This window comes from Heptranchias perlo, chromosome 4 (genome assembly GCF_035084215.1).
Source record: "Heptranchias perlo isolate sHepPer1 chromosome 4, sHepPer1.hap1, whole genome shotgun sequence".
In the NCBI taxonomy this organism is placed as follows: Eukaryota; Metazoa; Chordata; class Chondrichthyes; order Hexanchiformes; family Hexanchidae; genus Heptranchias; species Heptranchias perlo.
The window spans coordinates 30,511,836-30,531,882 of record NC_090328.1 but is presented as its reverse complement, the minus strand read 5'-3'; the positions used below and the strand labels follow the sequence as shown (position 1 = coordinate 30,531,882).

Here is a 20,047-nt window from a genome sequence, read left to right as displayed (position 1 = left end):
TATCTACTAGAGTCCAGCCAGTTTATATATTATACTGGGCTAACAAATACAGATCCAAAACACCATTTCCCAGGCAAGTTTGTTTTTGTTACAGGTACTTCTTGCCAGTTAGGAACAGGAGTATAAAGAATTGGAATGGGCTGGATAGGTATAGAACACAATCTCAAAATGCCAGAGATACACAGGCTTGTGTGAAACCCATTATAACTCAATTGTGTTTTTTTTTGTCTTCCATTACAGAAAAGATCAGAAAGGAAATTAATGGTGTACAATCGTCACAGAAATGTACTGTTTCCTAAAGATTGCATTGCTTAATTTGGAGTCATCGATGAGGCAGTCCACTGCTCAAGTGAACTGCAACAAAACAGGGGTACTATAGTGCCAATACAACAATCTTGTGTTAGAACACGTCATTCTTGCCCCACCTCAAATGAAGTATGTAACACATCAACTGACTGTTTATGCAATAACATTGTCATTTCTGAGAGCATGGCAACATTATTTAACAATTTTATAAATGATTTGATAAATCACCACTAGTGGTGCTGCTGCAGTGAAACACAGAAGGACATTGGTGAAAAGGAAGGGTAGATGGAATGGAGTATGCATTAAATAACCAAATGGATGGAACAGTGGGCAGACTAGTGTTTCTCTGGATGAATGGCCTTCCTGATCTATAATTGTCCTGTGATCTTGTGAAGGAGACTAATTTAAAAAAAAACCCACCAATTACAAAACAAAGAAAGGACTAGTCCATACTAGTAATATTCCTCCCAAAATAAAGTTTGGGTAACTTTGAGAAAGGAGAAATGCTCATCAGTAATGAATAGTTGAGTATGTAATGCAGGGTATTACTACAAATGAGCATTACCACAACTGATAATTAGTAGTCATCAGCAAGCCACATGTGGTTGGGTGTAGAGATTTAAGATGAAGTCCAGTCAAGTGTTTACATGATAACTATATAAACAAACATCTGATCAAGCAACATTTAATTAATATTCAATCAGCTCCTTTTTCTTTCCTGCAATTAATGAGCCAACAAGCAGATAATCCCATTACCCATTCTATTTTTTTTTCTTAGTCTTATTTTTGTACACTATTTCAAATGGTCTGAAGGTAACTTTGCAAGCAAGCAATATTTAAAATAGGAGTGAAGTGTCAACTGGTCACATGCATCAAAAGCTGCAGGTTCTTGGGATGAGATTTAAAACAAGTCATTTGTCATCAAGACAGACATGCACCTTTTGATGTTTATTTTTACTGGGAGGTTTTTAAATACATAAAATTTAACTTGCATACATTCTGTTGGACATTTGCCTCAGGCCTCCACCAGCTCCAAACTATCAATTTGGAAGCACAACATTCAAAGAAAATAAATGTACAATGAGGGACCAGTCTGATTCCCAGAGCTTATGGATATTAAATCTTTAGGTGAAGTAAAAAGGCCAAATTTACCTCATTGTAAAACTTAACAAGGTAGCATGTGAACTAGAAAAGAATACAAAGCCCATCTCTTATACTTTCTCTTTCCCCACCACCCCCCATTTCCAGTTTATTTTGCACTCTTAGAACTGCTTGATTTTTAATTTCTAGCCTTCTCGTGTGAAGACTGAGGAACTTTAAACAGGTTTTATAAAATGGAGGTAGTGTAGGATCTCAATGGACCAAGTTAAAAATCTGATGGGAAGATAGTCTCCAGCTACTAGGTTAGTGACCTCATAAAATTAAAGCATTTCATATTTGTAGCAATATTAAACGTGTTCTAAAAGAACACATTTATGATTTTGCTATAAGGAGGAAACCTTCCATCTATAGCACAAAGGTCTCTGGTCTACACCATCAAAAAAATTGACCATGTTGATGGATCATTCGGAAATACACAGGATAATGCACAAGGTTGAATGTGTTTGGGCAAACCCAAAACACATGATTGTAGCTCAACTTATTAACGGCAAGATGTTTTATGTCCTTGCAAACTACTTGTACTAGTGTCATCTTTCAGTCAGAGGGCATCATTTTGGACACCTAATTAATTGCATGATTTGATCACAAGTGCTTGTTTGGGCTGTACTAATATTTTACTGCATATTGCAAAGAAATGATATCCCTTGTATACCATATATATTGGATACAGACTTTCCCAATCAACTACATATAATTTAATAAAAACTACAATTACTAGTCCTCTTTTATGATGATCATACATAGAGGATATACAAACATGCAGTGTACATGGACAGTTGCAACCAGGACAGAAATTGATCTAAAACAAAACCCTCAAAGTTATGATTTAAAAAAAAAGTTTAAGTTGATTTGCATTAGATAGTTACACACTATTTAAGCTCTTAGTTTAGGAGCTCATTTTGAACCCCTTTACCAGATTGCAGCCATAGCCTTGCAATCAATCCAGATATCAATTATTAAATATAACATTTACAAAAAGGTTTTTTTTGATACAGGGTAGGTCAGAATTTTTATACATTTGATTGTGAGACTTGTTACTTGTACAATTTCAGGATATCCTTTACAAAAGGAGGTTTGATACTTACTCTGTAGCTTTAGCACAGAAGTAAATGACATAAGAATTATTTGTAAAAATGCAAAATGTGTATATGTAAAAATGCCAAACAGTTGCTGTATTCTTTATACTGTGGAATAAAATTCAAAGAAAATCAGATTGAGGACTCATTTATTGTAGTACTGTAGTTAGAAGTTAAAAATTTGCAATACAAAAGTTTAAAAATATGAATTTTATATACACACGTTTATACAGAAGTCATTTATAATTATACTTTCAAGCCAAACTTTACGTTTGTGGTCTTAAATAAATCAACTTTTTTCAAAAAGTTGAGTTTGATAGGAATTATAATTTGCACATAACTAAAACTGGAACTTCAAACCATAAATACATTTGGCAAACAAAAATTTTTACACAAGCAGATTTTAATTATGAAAATTATACAAAAAGCTGGAATTTTTGGTGACCAGTTGAAAACATGATCTAGCATTGAGCTGTGCTAAGCCTCATGCCAGTGTGTTGATTATACAGGATGGGTCAGGCTCGAACATTTTTGCTCTAAACAGTTACAATGAATTTACATCACAGGTTAGGCCTAAGAAAACCCTCAACACTGCAAACCTAATCGCTGTCCTCTTCTTACTGCATAATGAATCACACCAAGTACAGGAAGCTATTCAGTTTCAAAAACTGTTTGTATCCCTCTTCCCAAATTGCACTGTACCATTCTCCTCTAAAAGGCAGCAGGCAGGTGCTCTGCTCACACTCATCTGTCTCTGCCACTTCAAGTTTCTAAGAGGTGTATGTATTGATAGGTTTTAACTTCCAATTACGATGTCATAAATGGAAACTTAGGCCAAAGTTCACTTATTATGGCCGTTAACCCTTCTCTGAATTCCTATGTAGAGATTAAAGAATAGCTGCTGTTACAAGACTAATACATAAAAGTGTGATGACTCTTCCTATGCAGAAGCTTTAATGTTTATAGTCTATATATTCAATTAAAGTGCAATTTGTATCTTATACTGATGCTTAGACACCTCATCTGTGTGACAGGAAGAGGGATATTTTAAGACATTATGACGACAACATATCGGGATTGTAATGGGACCAGCTGACAGGAAATGGTTGAGTGGAACTGAGAAGTAATGTTATTTAAGAGTTGTACTTGATCCAGCATCATCTATAAAATGTATGTTTATAATTAAAATTATTCATTTTGATGCAACAACCACTTCATTACAATATCACAAAGCACTTAAATAGTAACTTAACATTTAAACACTAGTTTGCATTTTTCAAACCCATGGTAGAAATGGAATACAATGAAGAACACTGGTTTATACCACTCCCATTGATGAACTGCATCTCTTTAACCTACAAATGGATGAGGATTTATACAATGACTGATGCTATATTTTTAAACAAAACTCGTCGTTGAGAACATAATTTCCCCCCAAAGCTCTACGTTAAAAGATGGTTCCGTGCGCAAACTCATGGAACTTTTATAGAATCTAGCCCCACTACAGCATGCATTGTGCCTTCACGGAGGTGCATCTTGGGCATTGGTCTGAATGATCTTTTGCCAACAGGCCAACGGAAAAGTTGAGATGTCACCTTTAAACCCTGTGCAGTCAATCTTCGGATTTTACAGCATTCAAAAATTATTGATACACTCCTTGCATAAACAGAAACCTACATATATTGCAAAATACTTTTATTGGACACTGAATGCCCAATATCGCACTTGCAACTTTGCTCATGAGTTAGGTCATTCACATTAATTTAATAACGGTGACATCTCACAATTTAAGGTCCTCAGTCTTCACTTATAGAACAAACTGTAGATTTCACCGGTTTCCATGATGTATCCTCCACTCATTTCAAGTTTCTGGTGCTTTCGTTGATGAGGCAGTCAGTCTACAACCTTTATCGATTGGATGCCGCAGCTTATGGTGGGTGATTTTGCATTCTGGGCTGTGACTTTCCCCCCAGTGGCTGAGGGAGGCTGGCTGGATCGAGGATACTTGGCTGCAGTAGCTTGACCAATGGTTTGCTGGTGGGCAAAAAAAGGACAAGAAGTGAGCAGCATCCTCCTCCAAACCTAAAGTATGAGCCTGTTCCCCAACCCAAAGTATTTTTTTGTGAAGGCAGGTAGTGCAGGAGTCCCCCGAGTGCATCTCGCTCTCTAACCAATATTCAGTTCTGAATACTGGTGAGGGAGAGGGTTCCTCTGCTGAGTGCAGCCAGCGCTAAGTCCACAGCACCCTGGGGTGGGGGGTAGAGGAGAAAGGTCAGGACAGAGATAGTGATGAGATTCTATAGTTAGGGGAGCAGACAGGTGTTTCTGCAGTCGCAGACGTGATTCCAGGGTAGTATGTTGCCTCCCTGGTGCCAGGGTCAAAGTTGTCATGGAGTGGCTGCAGAACATTCTTTTGGGGGGGGGGGGGGGGGGAGGGGGGGTGGTGCAGGTGGACAGTGAACAGCCAGAGATTGTGGTCCATATCGGTACCAATGACATAGGGAGAGAGGGATGAGGTCCTGCAGGCAAATTTTAAGGAGTTAGGAAAGAGATTAATAAGCAGGACCTCAAAAAGGTAGTAATCTCTGGATTACTCCCAGTGCCACGTGTTAGCGAGTATAGAAATAGGAGGATAGAGAAGATGGTGCAGAAGGGAGGGCTTTAGATTCCTGGGGCATTGGGACTAGTTTTGGGGAAGGTGGGACCTGTACAGGCTGGAAAGGTTGCACCTCAACAGAGCTCGGTCCAATGTCCTTGTGGGGAGATTTGCTAGTGCTGTGGGGGCGGGAGAGGTTTAAGCTAATTTGGCAGGGGGATGGACATCTGAATGTAGCAATGGAAAGGAGAAACAAGGGGCACAAAAGGATTGGAAGAGAGACAGCACTAGAGCAAGTAATAGTACAGTATTAGGTGGGATCAGACTAAGAGTACAAGAAAGTCTAAGACGGGTTTGCAGTGCATGTGCTTAAATGCACGAAGCATGGTAAACAAAGTTGGTGAGCTGCAGGTGCAAATAGCCACATGGGACTATGATGTCGTGGTGATAATGGAGACATGGCTCAAAGAAGGGCAGGATTAGGTTCTGAGGGAGGAAGGAAGGACGGACGTACGTACGTGTTAATTAAGGAGAATATTGCAGTGCTGGAGAAAGAGGATGTCTTGGAGGGGTCAAGGACAAAATCTATTTGGTTAGAGTTAAGGAACAATAGAGGTGTCATTACACTACTGGGTGTATTCTATAGGCCAACTAGTGGGAAGGATATAGAGGAGCAAATTTGCAGGGAAATTACAAGCTGTAGAGTAGTGATAATTGGGGACTTCGACTATCCTAATATAGACTGGGGTAACAATAATAAGGGGCAAAGAGGGGGAAGAATTTTTGAAATGTGTTCAGGATAACTTTATTGACCAGTACGTTTCCAGCCCAACGAGGAAGGAGGCATTGCTGGACTTAGTTCTAGGGAATGAGGTAGGCCAAGTAGAACAAGTGTCAGTGAGGGAGCAGCAATCATAGTATCATAAGGTTTAGAATAGCTATGGAAAAGGACTGACCACTCTTGGGTATTTTTACTTTTATTGGAGGAAGGCCAATTTAAGTGGGACGAGAACAGATTTGGCCTGGGTAAACTGGAATCAAAGATTGGCAGGCAAAACTGTAATTGAACAGTGGGTGGCCTTTAGAGGAGATGGTTCGGGTACAGTCTAGGCACATTCCCACAAGGTGGAACGGTAGGGCAACTAAAGCCAGTGCTCCCTGGATGACAAAAGAGATAGCAAGATGAAAACGGAAAAAAGGAGTGTATGACAGATGTCAGGTTGATAACACAAGTGAGAACCAGGCAGAATATAGAAAGTTCAGAGGGGATGTGAAAAAGGAAATAAGAGGGGCAAAGAGAGAGTATGAGAATAGACTGGCAGGCAACGTAAAGGGGAATCCAAAAGTCTTCTACAGACATGTAAACAGAAACGGGTAGTAAGAGGAGGGGTGGGGCCGATTAGGGACCATAAAGGAGATCTACTCATGGAGGCCAAGGTACTAAATGAGTACTTTGCATCTGTCTTTTCCAAGAAAGAAGATGCTGCCAGAGTCTCAGTGAGGACGATATGGTGGAGATATTGGATGGGCTAAAAATTGATAGAGGTCCTAGAAAGGCTAGCTGTTCTTAAAGTAGATAAGACACCCAGTCCAGATGGGATGCATCCTAGGTTGCTGAGGGAAGTAAGGGTGGAAATTGCAGAGGTACTGGCCATAATCTTCCAAACATCCATAGATTATGGGGGTGGGGACAGAGGACTGGAGAATTGCAAATGTTACACCCTTGTTCAAAAAAGGTGTAAAGATAAACCCAGCAACTATAAGCCAGTCAGTTTAACCTCAGTGGTGGGGAAACTTTTAGAAATGATAATCCGGGACAGAATTAACAGTCACTTGGACAAGTGTGGATTGATTAGGGAAAGCTAGCACGGATTTGTTAAAGGCATATCGTGTTCAACTAACCGGATAGAGTTTTTTGATGAGGTAACAGAGGGTGGATGACGGCAATGCAGTTGATGTGGTGTATATGGATTTTCAAAAAGGCTGCACGGTAGGCTTATCAAGATTGCAGCCCATGGAATAAAGGGAGCAGTGGCAACATGGATACAGAATTGGCTAAGTGACAGGAAACAGTAGTGGTGAACGGTTGTTTCTTGGAGTGGAGGAAGGTGTACAGTGGTGTTCCCCAGGGGTCGGTGCTGGGACCACTGCTTTTCTTGATATATATTAATGACTTGGATGTACAGGGCACAATTTCAAAATTTGCAGATGACACAAAACTTGGAAGGGTAGTAAACAGTGAGGAGGATAGTGATAGACTTCAAGAGGATGTGGACAGGCTGGTTGGCATGGGCAGACACGTGGCAGATGAAATTTAACAGAAAAATGCAAAGTGATACATTTCAGTAGGAAGAACAAGGAGAGGCAATATAAACTAGAGGGCACAACTCTAAAAGGGGTACAGGAACAGAGATCTGGGAGCATATGTGCACAAATCGTTGAAGGTGGCAGGACAGATTGAGAAAGGGATTAAAAAAGCATACGGAATCCTAGGCTTTATAAATGGAGGCACAGAGTACAAAAGCATGGAAGTCATGAACCTTTATAAAACACTGGTTCGGCCACAACTGGATTATTGTGTCCAGTTTTGGTCACCGCACTTCAGGAAGGATGTGAAGGCCTCAGAGGGTCCAGAAAAGATTTACTAGAATGATTCCAGGGATGAGGAATTTCAGTTACGTGAACAGACTGTAGAAGCTGGGGCTGTTCCCCATGGAACAGAGATGGTTGAGAGGAGATTTGATAGAGGTATTCAAAATCATGAAGGGTCTAGACAGAGTAGAGAGAGAGAGAAACTGTTCCCATTGGCAGAAGGGTTAAGAACCAGAGGACATAGATCTAAAGGTGATTGGCAAAAGAATCAAACGTGACATGAGGAACTTTTTTTTTAAAACAGTGACTGGTGGGGATCTGGAATGCACTGCCTGAGGGGGGTGGTGGAGGCAGATTCAATCATGGTCGTCAAAAGGGAACTGGATAAGTACTTGAAAGGAAACAAAATTGCAGGGCTATGGGGATAGGGTGGGGGAGTGGGACTAGCTGGATTGCTCTTGCATAGAGACATTGCACAGGCAAAAATAGCTCCCAGTATTGCAGTTTTAAAAGGAAATCAGTTTTTCATAAGCAGTCAATTATATTTTATTAAAATCTGGAAATGTTCCAGTCACTGAGTAGATGAGTCATCATTTATCAAGATATACAAACTTTTGATCCTCCTCAGAACCTCTTTTGGGAATATACATTCTGATGGGAAGTTGCATCTAGTTAAAAGTGATGGTTTAAGTTTTCTACAGACTATTACTGGAATATTCTGTGGTACGCTAGCATTGAGCAATGATGCAAATGACCACCACCAAATCAAAGCACAGATATGAATGTCAATTCCAGGTATCGTTCTCTATCTCTCTATAGCTAAAAAGTTTGCTGAAAAGGTAAAATAATTTGACAAGTCTGAGAAATGGCAAACAGTATACAGATGTCAAATAGAATTGTGGCTTACAGAAATAAACTACTTGTGATGTTGCTAATCTAATTTACAAGCATTGTGCTACCATTTTTTCCAGTCTGATGTGTTCATTAGCTTACCTACATGGCACTTCAAAGTAATTCATTGTAAATGAGGCACTTTTGAGACATTAGAGATGTGATATAAATTAAGTTTTTTTAAAGTTATACAAATGTGGATTATTAAGTGTAGGTGCATGCTATATCATTCTCTGAATGCAGTACTATTGTCACAAATATATTTTGTTACCTATTGGAAGGTTAAAAAAAGGAACCTAGGGATACTTGCCGTTTAAATCTGGATGTATGTCTAAGGCTCTCCCACTACACACAAAGGGTTGTAGAAGTTTGGAACTCTTCCGCGAACGTCAATTGATGCTAGCTCAATTGCTAAATTTAATTCTGAGATAGACAGCTTTTTGGCAACCAAAGGTATTAAGGGATATGGGCCAAAGGCAGGTATATGGAGTTAGATCACAGATCAGCCATGATCTTATCAAATGGCGGAGCAGACACGAGGGGCTGAATGGCCTACTCCTGTTCCTATGTTCCTACATAGATATGTAATCTCCTTTTGATTAGAAATAGCAGTAAAAGACCCAAGCTTATATACTGGCAGCATAAAGTGCTCAAATTTTAAATTTTTAGTAGTCCCATTACTACAGGTCAGAGAATGAATTCAAAAATGATACTGCATTCAAAAGGAAAAGGAAGACTCACCCACAATGAATAATCTAGCATTCCTCATTTTCCATATATAAAAAGGGTGTACCAAAGCAGTTTTACAAACTAGACTTGGGCTTGGTGAGGCCAAGATGAGGTCACCTGTGCATGGATTTACAAAGCTTAAAAAGTTAATCCTGCCCCCATACCTTTTTAAAAAAAAAAATTCTATGTAGAAGATAAATTAGGCTGCTTCTTCCTGTAACGTCCCTAAAGGTTAATTTTACCTGATCTTTCCGACTCCAGGCACAAACCAGCTTTTTTGTTTAAGGGGCTGCTAGCTTGGCTAGTTGAACCCTCCTAAGGAGGAACGGTGTCTGGATAGGTTCCTGCAAGGAACAATGTTTGGACTCTGGGGAGCAGGTTAAAGCTAGCCTTGTGAAATTAGAAGCAGCATCCAAAAGCTTATAAAATTGTAATAATCAATAACTTGTTCTATGATTTAGGTACAAAACATGAAATCTTCAACTAGGAGACCCTACATATTGCTTTGAGCTGCCATAGCAGCACCTTTATGTAAAGCATTCACAGCCAATTGCTTCAGTAATCTCAGTTTACATAATGTTGTGCAATGCAGCTTGGGCTGTAACCTAGGAGATGTCAGTTCTACTAGAAAACCTCCTGGAGTATGCTCAATCTTAACATATTTCACCTAATAAGTCAAAAGTTGCTACAACCATCTGGATTATCTCAAACATACAATCACCTACTCCAGAAGTTCAAACATTCTAACCCAAATGGGAGGCTTCCTATTTTTGAATCAAAAATGGGTTAGAATACAAGGCTTGCTTTGTTTAAATAAATACTCTGCATAGTCTATCAGGTGCTTATGTCACTGAACCTATATGCATTAAGTGCCCCCAAATTGCATTTGTGGAAATGGGGTGCAGTATGCTGTGCTGCTAAATCCACCAGATTCACATTGAAAGGAGGAATTAAAAATGAATGCTGGAAAAATCATGAAGTAATAATAATGAAGAATTGAATTTAATTTGGATCTAGATCAAATAGTTATCGCGCCAACTGTAATACACCCTTTTCTGTTTAGATATGCTGCTAGTAATCTCTACAGTTATGGAGAAATCCAAACCGCTGTTGGGTGGGTGGGTGGGAGGGAGGAAGCAGGAGACCTGGCCGAGATGGAGGAAGCTGACAGCAGAGTTGGGGCCTAGATGGAGTGAAGTGGGTGGAGTGCAATACAGTGGCCAATGCTGAACACACAGTATCTCAGTGATATTATCATCTCTGTTCTTTCCGAACTGTGAAAGCCACCAAGAACGATCAGTTATGGTATCCCTTTGCATGAATAAAGGAATGCCTGCAGCTCACCATCACTGCTGGGATATTCTGTACATGTCCAGCAACTGCTACAACCTCAAGCAGATTTTTGAAAAAAAAAAATTCATATTTTCATTGTTTACGTACAAATGAAGTATCAATTTCATTATTTAGTAAAATATCTCAATGCATACTGAATAAATATAGGGTCATTTTATAGGTTAGTTTAATCAAATAGAGAAAATTGGGTCAATACGAAAAGACTGCAGTTGAAGTCCTTCAGGCAGCCTGCTGAGCTAAATTCCACAGTTGAATGCAGTGAGAATCAATTAACATTCTGTAGGTTGCAGTAGTTTTATACTGTGATCTACACAAAGTCATTTACAATGTATGCTGCATGTTTTTGTACATTGCTAAGCAAATTTGTTAGCACAGGTGTTTTGTAACACAAGGACTAACCAGGGGGGAAAAAAAACTAGCAGGCCTGACTTGTGAAGAATTTCCATTTATGTGCCAAGTTTGACAGCATTGGAAGTAAGGGCTGGCTGAACAAGAATGTGCATATGGTTTATGTTTGGTTAAAAAACAATTTGAAACTAGTTCTTCATGTGAAAAAGCCAAACAGGCTAAACTTGGTATTTTGGTAAGTATAAACTGAGTAGCAAAATAAGTTCACATTTACACAATTGCCTTCACCTTAGGCTAATTTTCAACATTGGAACAGGAGTAGGCCATTCAGCCCCTTGAGCCTGTTCCGCCTTTCAATTAGATCATGACTGATCAGTACCTCAACTCCATTTACCCGCCTTTGCTCCACATTGCTTGACACCCTTGCCGAACAAAAATCTATCTCAATCTTGAAAGTTCCAATTGCCCCAGCATCCAGCACCTTCTGGGGAAAGTGTTCCAGATTTCCACTACTCCTTGTGTGAAAGTGTGCTTCCTAAATGACCTAGCTCTAATTTTGAGATTATGCCTCCTTGTCCTGGGTTCCCCCAAAGCAAATGGTTTTCTTATTTACCCGATCAAATCCCTTCATTTTAAACACCTCAATTAGACCCAAAATGAAAGACATGATACAGCTAAAAAAAATTTTAAGCACCACAGTTCCAAAATATACAAATTTTCAGTGCAGAAAAATGTATCAGTTGCTCAAAACATGCACCCAGTTTACTAAAACTTACTGGAAGGGAATCAATACTCACTGATCCATTTCCCCTACCATTTTTTTTGACATAAGTGAGAAATCGTACAGTTTAAAAATTGTGGCATTGGAGCAGTTAGTAAAAAAAAATGTACATTTATTTCAAAATATTCTCAAGTTATTCAGTCCTGTCATTTTTCTTGAAATTAATCTTCTGTCCATATACAATTAGTTTGTTATAATCTTCTCAAGCCATTTCCTGCTGATCTAACATGGCTATCATGATTATCACTAGTATAATTTTTCCAGTTTTATTTTTCATTTTAAAAAAGAGAATTGGACACCTGTGAAAACAAGAGTAGTAGAATGCAATCAGAAAAAAAATTAGCAAAGCCATTTTTTATTTAAAAATTACCATTAAAATAAATTGGACTGTAAATTTAAAGACTGGCTCTGAAAATATTAAACTGTCATTAAATACTAAAATATACCACTGGTGAGCCATAGTTTTAAACTATTATTTATATTCTAGTCACGTTTTCAAAAATTGGACTCAGGGCTGCAATAACGATTCATACGTATGAAGTGGTTTAATTGCTTTACGCTGCCCAAATCTCAACCCCAACTCTTCAGCACTTCGACCTTCCTACTCTCCTGCTGCCGTCCCAAACTTGACTCCCTCTTAGATAAGTCTACAACTTCCCTCTCTGCCTCTCGTGGCATCCTCCGAAGGGCCCAATCGAGGCACTCATCGCTGCTTCATGAGCAGCACTCCAACTGCCCCTTCCTACTCTCACCGATTTCTCTGCCCAGTGCGCCTGATGGGGGCTAATCTTGCCAATCTCCTTCCCGTCCCACCAAACTGACCACCCAACTTCCCTTCCTGGCACCCCCACCCCCGTTAGTTGATATTGTTAATGGTTCCCTCTCCTCAGGTACTGTCCCCCTGCCCTTCAAATCTGCCGTAATCACCCCCCTCAAAAAAACCACCACTGACCCCTCTGTCCTTGCAAACTACTGCCCCATCTCCAATCTCCTTCTCCTCTCAAGTCCTTGAACATGTTGTTGCCTCCCAAATCCGTGCTCATCTTTCCCGCAACTCCTGCGAACCCAATCAGATTTCCGCCCCTGCCATAGTACTGAAACGGTCCTTATCGGTCATAAATGATATCCTATGTGACTGTGACCATGGTAAACTATCCCTCCTTGTCCTTCTCAACCTGTCTGCAGCCTTTAACACGGTTTACCACACCATCCTCCTCCAACGCCTCTCCATCATCTAGCTGGGTGGGACTGTGCTCACCTGGTTCCATTCTTATCTATCCAGTAGTACCCAGAGAATCACCTGGAATGGCTTCTCTTCCCTCTCCGTTACCTCTGGAGTCCCCAAGGATCTATACTAGCCCCCTATTTCTCATCTACCTGCTGACCCTTGGCGACATCATCCGAAAACACGTCAGGTTCCACATGTACACGGACGACACCCAAGCTCTACCTCACCACCACCTCCCTCAACACCTCCATTGTCCGATTTATCACACTGCTTGTCCAACATCCAGTACTGGATGAGCAAAAATTTCCTCCAACTAAATATTGGGAAGACCGAAGCCATTGTCCTCGGTCCCAACCATAAACTCCATTCCCCAGCCATTGACTCCAACCCTCTCCCGGGCCACTGTGAGACTGAACCAGACCGCTTGCAACCTTGCAGTCTTATTTGACAGAGATGAGTTTCCAACCACATATCCACTCCATCACCATGACCGCTTACTTCTACCTCCGTAACATCACCCATCTCTGCCCCTGCCTCAGCTCATCTGCTGCTGAAACCCTCATTCATGCCTTTGTTACTTCTAGACTTGACTATTCCAATGCTCTACTGGCCAGCATCCTATCTTGCACCCTCCACAAACTTAAGCTCACCCAAAACTCTGCTGCCTGTGTCCTAACTCACGCCAAGTCCCGTTAATCCAATCACCCCTGTGCTCGCTATTGGTTCTTGGTCCAGGAACACCTTGATTTTAAAATTCTCATCCTTGTTTTCAAATCCCTCCATGGCCTCACCCCTCAGAGATCTCTGCGCTCCTCCAATTCTTGCCTCTTGCGCATCCCCGATTTTAATTGTCCCACCATTGGCAACCGTGCCTAAGCCGCTCCACCTTTCCTACTTTAAGACGTTCCTTAAATCCCACCTCTTTGACCAAGCTTTTAGTCACCTGTCCTAATATTGCCTTATGTGGCTTGGTGTCAAATTTTGATTGATAACGCTCCTGTGAAGCGCTTTGGGACGTTTTAATACATTAAAGGCACTATATAAATGAGAGTTGTTACTTATATTTGGTCAACATTTAAAAATCTATACAGATGACATTGTAAATTACAAGACTGAGGACTGGGTGGTCCAGATCAACAACACACAAGTCCTCTCTCTCTCCTCAGCTGTAAGAGTCCCGTATCTAGTGACATTGGGTGGTCTTACTTCAGCTTCTAGTGGGCACAAGTCCAAAGAACAAACCTATTATTTGGCACAAATTGGCCATCCAGAGAGGCAACAATGATTGCAGGTGTGGGAAACATTCATAATAGTAAAGTTGGGGGGGGTTGCTCTGAGGATAGTGTCAAATCATATTTTTGGGGCAGATTGCAAGAATTATACTTGGTATCACCTTGTGTTATACTTGACCCAGGAGTGATTGACCTGGGCAATGAACCACAAAAATGGCTGAGGGATGGGGGTATGGGGGAGGGGGAAGAGGAGAAGAAGAGGGGAGGGAAATCATTTGTTTACCATCATCCTTTACCTGGATTAACAAAAACAAAACCCCTGTTACAGCCTTGGCTATTTCTTAAACTAAACACACTTTTTCACAGCTATGCCAAAAATGTCCTACTGTTCATTTCTTTATGTGGCATGAACTAACAGGTGAATACTTCTACAAAAACATGGTCTCATCCACTATTATCCAGGATGTTTTATATTATTACCATTGTTTATAACAATTGGCTCAGCGCAAGAGGATTTTATTAAAAGGGTAAAACAAAGGTAGAACATCTATATGTATTATATAAACTATTCCAACAATTAGCTGATACAAGACAGACATTCAATCCCTCTGAAATGTGGATCAGTGACACCAATTTGCCTAGGTGTAACATTTCTGAATTTCATCCACACAAAAAGGAGTAATTGAAATAGATTAGGTCTTATTTCACTGTCTGAAGCAGTTACCTTTCCACCCAGTGTTCATTGTTTTTTTACCTGTGTAATTGGATGATGTCTTTCCACACATACTGAAGTCATTGGCGGTGCCACTCCCTGGCTAGATCCACATTTAACTCCTTTCGGGGCCATGTCAGATCGCCCTGTGATACGTGCCACTATGGTCTTCCCAGCTTTTTGCTGTGCTGAGCTCACACACTTAGTAATAGGCTAAACACAGTAAGAAAGTCAGTTTCAAAAGTAAAAAGTTACACATCAACACTCTTCAAAATATGAACATGCCAAAACAATTGAGTGAATTAAAGCTAGTATTGCTTTTTCAAAATTGCAAAATTTTGTCCCATCTTTCCTGACAGCACAATCCCTGCTGGGGACAGTTCCAGGGGTGTTCGCTGCCCTTTGGTATCTATCCTTAGTGTTCATTCTTAACATGAGAGCCTGGACAGTGAACACTGGCAGGCTATTTAGCAAGAGCAACATAATTGAGCTCAATCTTCACCAGAGGACCACATGTACACTTGCCAGTAGGAGCTACTAGGTAGTGATGAGTGATTTTTCCACCTCCCTAGCCCAGGTGGCCCAATTGTTGCCTGGGCTGAGATTGAGTTGACTTAGTTCAGACTGTGAATCATGCCCTGATCCTTCTGGCGTGCTACGCCTGTTTGCGCCTAAAGCATATAATCTTATATCTGTTTAATTGGCAATGTTAGTGTAGTATTGGCATCATTTATGTAGTACCAAAAACTGGAAATATGCAGTTATTATGACTGCTTGTTCTGCATGTGGGGTGAGGCATTTCTATGCATACACACTCAAATGCATAGAGAGTCTGATTTGCTGGTCTTCAGTCACTGCTATATCTTACACTTTACTGAAAACAGTTGATGGGACAGTCAGAAAAAGAAAATGAAACAGGGGGTTGAAGAGGCAGTTGCACCAACTGCAGTTATAGACATTCCATAATCAAGTAGTGGCTGTTGAGGCAGAGACTAACATTATTTAAAAGTACTGGATAAGTATGTGAAAAGGAATCTAAAAGTATACAGGAAAAGGGCAGAGAAATGGAATTAGAGTAAAGACCTCCTGAAATCTGTTAAAAATCTTCTCAAAACCCATCTTTTCAATCAAGCCTCCAGGCACCTTTCCTAACTCTCCCTTTTAACTTTTCTACGTTAAAGACGTATAAATGCTATTATTTAGAATAGATATCTTGTTGTAGAGTTAGCACAGACACAATGGGCCAAAAGGCCTCCACTATGCTGTAAAAGTTTTGAATATATGAAAAGTGGATGGAAAGTTTAAGTGTCTGCTCGTGATGGAGTGTGGTTTTATGCTCTAGTTCAGCAAGTACTGCAAATAAAGCAAGACAGTCAGGACATCACAATTAATAGCTATGTAGCAATTACAGTCCGCACCGCTTATAGTGGGCAGGTTCGTGTGAACGCGATTTGCTCATTGTGTGCGATGGCCGGTATAATGTGGTAGTGCCATATACCTGAACAAACTTCCTTGCTGCCGGACCCCAAGTTCAGCAGCACCAAACTCAGGAAAATGATCAGATAACGTCATGCAAACTGCTAAATTGATTTGCTACTCCACTATAGATGCCTTTGATCCAGGGACCAAGACAATGACTCAAGGCATTCTGTTGTTCATGACCCTGAAAACTTAGGTAATTCACAAAAATATTATAGATTAAGACTTTGAGGTGTGAACTAGTGAGTAAGCACAGCTGTTTCTACCCAAAATAAACAGAGCACTTAAGATGTTATAACCGGCAACTTTGAAATTGACATTAATGCAAATGGCTAATGGTAATCGTTTCTTGGTCAATATTAGCGACTGCATGAGGCATGATTAAAGGAGTAAGACTCATTGGAAAAGGTGAAACTTTGAGGTCACTTAATAGACATCTTCAAAATTATGAAAAGGGATTGATAAGAATATCGTTAATACTAAAGGGGATACATAATTTAAAAATTAGGAATAAATAGTAAATTTTGGCACAGACAGCCAAATGGCCGCCTTCTGCGCTGTAAATTATGAATGTTATGAATCACTGCTCTTCTTTGAATAGTGCCATGTGATTTTTTTTCCATCCACCATAACAGGCAGACAGCACTCAATTTAACATCTCATCCGAAAGATGGCATCTGCAACAATACAGTATTCCACTGAAGTGTCAGCCTAGATTTTACGCTGAAGATCTGGAGTGGGGCTTGAACCCATGACCTGACTCAGAGTTGAGAGTGCTATCACAGCCAAGCTGACACTTTAGTCAGGATTCCCAAACAAAATGCAAGTTCAAGGGCTCACCTGAGTAGGTAAATGCTTCACATGGTACTGTAAAAAGGATTTCAACAAACTGGTTCTAATTTATTTTATGCAATTTCAGTTTGCTTACTATTTTTTCACCCAAACTTTTGACTTGTGTCCTCAAGTATGCTAGAAGATCTTAAAAATATTGAACCAACTGCTTCTTTTAAAGAGGCACATGATAACTTTTAGGCCAGTCAGATGATTTAGCTGCACTCAATAAACCAGAGATAGTGGTGTATAAATGAGTCATCAGTGGTAGCGCAAAACAGACAATATTAAATCAGCAGCCCGTTTTACATTGAAGTCATGGAAAAGAAATTCGGGTAGAATGCGAAACGGGAAGCCGATTTGCTATCGCCAGTTTTGTGCTACCGCCCAAGATGGATTTATACGACATATGAGTAAATTAACGGTTCCGAATTATTACCAGTTTCTGGGTGGATTGGAATCCTAACGCTGAAGATGTCACTGTGGTGGTAGCTGGTGGAGTACTTGTCCTTCCTGGCCTGGTTTGGGAAACATTTGTAGAACCAAAATGTAAAGTAACCTGGAAATGGAATTGAACAAGACAGTTTAAACTTAAAGCAATGTGTCAAGTTTCAGCTGCTATTATAAATACATTTTTCTGTATAAAGGTAGCAAAACTATTTATATAGTGCCTTTAACATAGGAAAACTTCCCAACACGCTTTACCAAGGTGTAATCAGACAAAAAGAGACACTAAGTCAAAGGAAGAAATATTAGGAGGGGTGAAGAGGTGAGTTTTAATTTAGTGAGGGAAGTACCAAAATGTGGGGCCTAGACAACTGAAGGCATGGTTGCCAATGTTGGGGAAAACTAAGGGAGATGCACAAAAGGAAAGAGTCATGAGGAACAGCAAGTTCAGGGGGAAGGAGGAAGATTCTGTTGTAGGGTTTGAAGAGGTGACAGAGCTAGGCAAGCCCATGACAGGATTTAAACATGAGACGGCGTTGGAGGACTAGGAGCCAATATAGGTCGGTGAGAACAGCAGTGATGGGTGAGCGGGACAGGGTACGGGAAGCAGGTTTTTGGATGAGCTGAAGTTTATTGAGGGTGTAGAATGGGAGGCTAGTCAGCAGCATATTTGAATAGTCGAGAGGTGACAACATCGTGGATGAGTGTTTCAGTGGCAGATGGGCTGAGGCAGGTGTGGAGGTGGAAGTGGGCGGCGTTAGAGGTGGAACTTGGTGGCATTTGGGATGAGGAGGATATGGGGTCGGAAGCTCAGCTCGGGTTTGAATAGGACATTGAGGTCGTGAGCAGTCTGCTTCCACCTGAGAAAGTGGGGAGGGGGATTGAATCAGTGGCAAGGGGTATAGTCTTTGGCCCCTGCCACAAACTCAAGAGCTTTGGTCTTCCCAATGTTTAATTGGAGGAAACTGAAGTTCATTCAAGAATCTGTCTGACAACACAGGCAGTCGAATAGCTGAAGCAGGTGGTAGAATGGTAGAGCTGGGTGTGTCAGCCTACATGTGGAACCTGATTGCATGTCTTCGGATGATGTTGCCAAGAGGCAACGTGTACGTGAGGAAGGTGGGTGGGGGGGGGGGGGCAGGCAAGGATGGACCCTTAGGGGGTTCCAGAAGGTAATGGTGTGGAGAAGAGCAGAAAGAGAAGCAGTTGCTGGAGATGCTCAGAATATGATTGGATAGGTAAAAGTGGAACAAAGTAAGAGCAGTCCCACTGAGCTGGGCACTGGAGGAGGATGGTGTGGTCGACCAAGTCAAAGGCTGCAAGAAATTGAGGAGGAATAGTGCACCATGGACAAAGTCACAAAGGATGGCATTGGTAACTTTGATTAGGGCCATTTCAGTGCTGCAGCAGGATTTCTATTAAAATGTACACACAGTAAATCTGGAGAGCAAGGGTTCTCTTAGTTTGTATCTTTCCATTGATAGTATTGTGGAGTTTTAAAATTTTAACAATGTTTTTTTGTGGGGTGGGGGGGGGGGCGTGAGTGAGTAGAGGAGAAATAAAGGAAGGGAGAAAAAGAGGGAGCGAATTCATCCTTATCAGGCAAAGCACTTGCATATTTACTGGCTAGTTTTTTTTTAAAAAGGAATCACAACAGTTATACATTGCTTTTTAACTGGTGCACAGTAGAGATGAGATAACATTGGACATAAAACTGAAAACAAAACCCTATTAATTGGGATTTTCAATCCTTCAACAGGTTGAAAAAGGACCAGAATATTTTTCCAATTGACTTTGCAACAGTGACCTCTGGTGACAACATGATGCGACTGAAGCTTACACACGGTCTTATCCTGAGGCACATCATGCATAGGGGGAATATAGAAAACGAGAAACATTAGTATATAGAAGGGAAACAAAGATTAGGAAGGCTAGGAGGGAGAACAAAAGACTAGAAGTCAACATAAAAAGGAAAATAAGTACATAAGTGAAAAGATAATCATAGAAAATAGGAGTAGGAGTAGGCCATTCGGCCCTTTGAGCCTGCTCCGCCATTCAATATGATCATGGCTGATCCTCTATCTTAATACCATATTCCCGCTCTCTCCCCATACCCCTTGACGCCTTGTGTCTAGAAATCTATCTAGCTCCATCTTAAATATATTCAGTGACTTGGCCTCCACAGCCTTCTGTGGTAGAGAATTCCACAGGTTCACCACCCTCTGAGTGAAGAAATTTCTCTTCATCTCAGTCCTAGATGTCCTACCCCGCATCCTGATTCTGTG

At 40.6% G+C, this 20,047-nt stretch overlaps 2 protein-coding genes across 3 annotated transcripts in view; one reads left to right on the top strand and one right to left on the bottom strand.

Moving 5' to 3' along the window:
- Positions 1–2,651, top strand: part of LOC137320823 (ankyrin repeat and death domain-containing protein 1B-like) — a 79,329-nt gene extending 76,678 nt beyond the window's left edge. The window contains exon 15 of the mRNA XM_067982697.1: positions 241–2,651. Coding sequence (XP_067838798.1) covers positions 241–299 — 59 coding nt within the window. The 3' untranslated portion in view covers positions 300–2,651. The remainder of the gene's footprint in view (positions 1–240) is intronic.
- A 42-nt stretch (positions 2,652–2,693) lies between these two features.
- The window catches only part of poc5 (POC5 centriolar protein homolog (Chlamydomonas)), a 94,077-nt gene continuing 76,723 nt past the window's right edge, over positions 2,694–20,047 (bottom strand). For both annotated transcript variants that reach the window (XM_067982696.1, XM_067982695.1), the window contains 3 exons: positions 17,755–17,874; positions 15,048–15,218; positions 2,694–4,577 (listed from right to left, as the gene is read on the bottom strand). In XM_067982696.1, the coding sequence (XP_067838797.1) occupies positions 4,437–4,577; positions 15,048–15,218; positions 17,755–17,874 (432 nt within the window). In that variant the 3' untranslated portion in view covers positions 2,694–4,436. The remainder of the gene's footprint in view (positions 4,578–15,047; positions 15,219–17,754; positions 17,875–20,047) is intronic.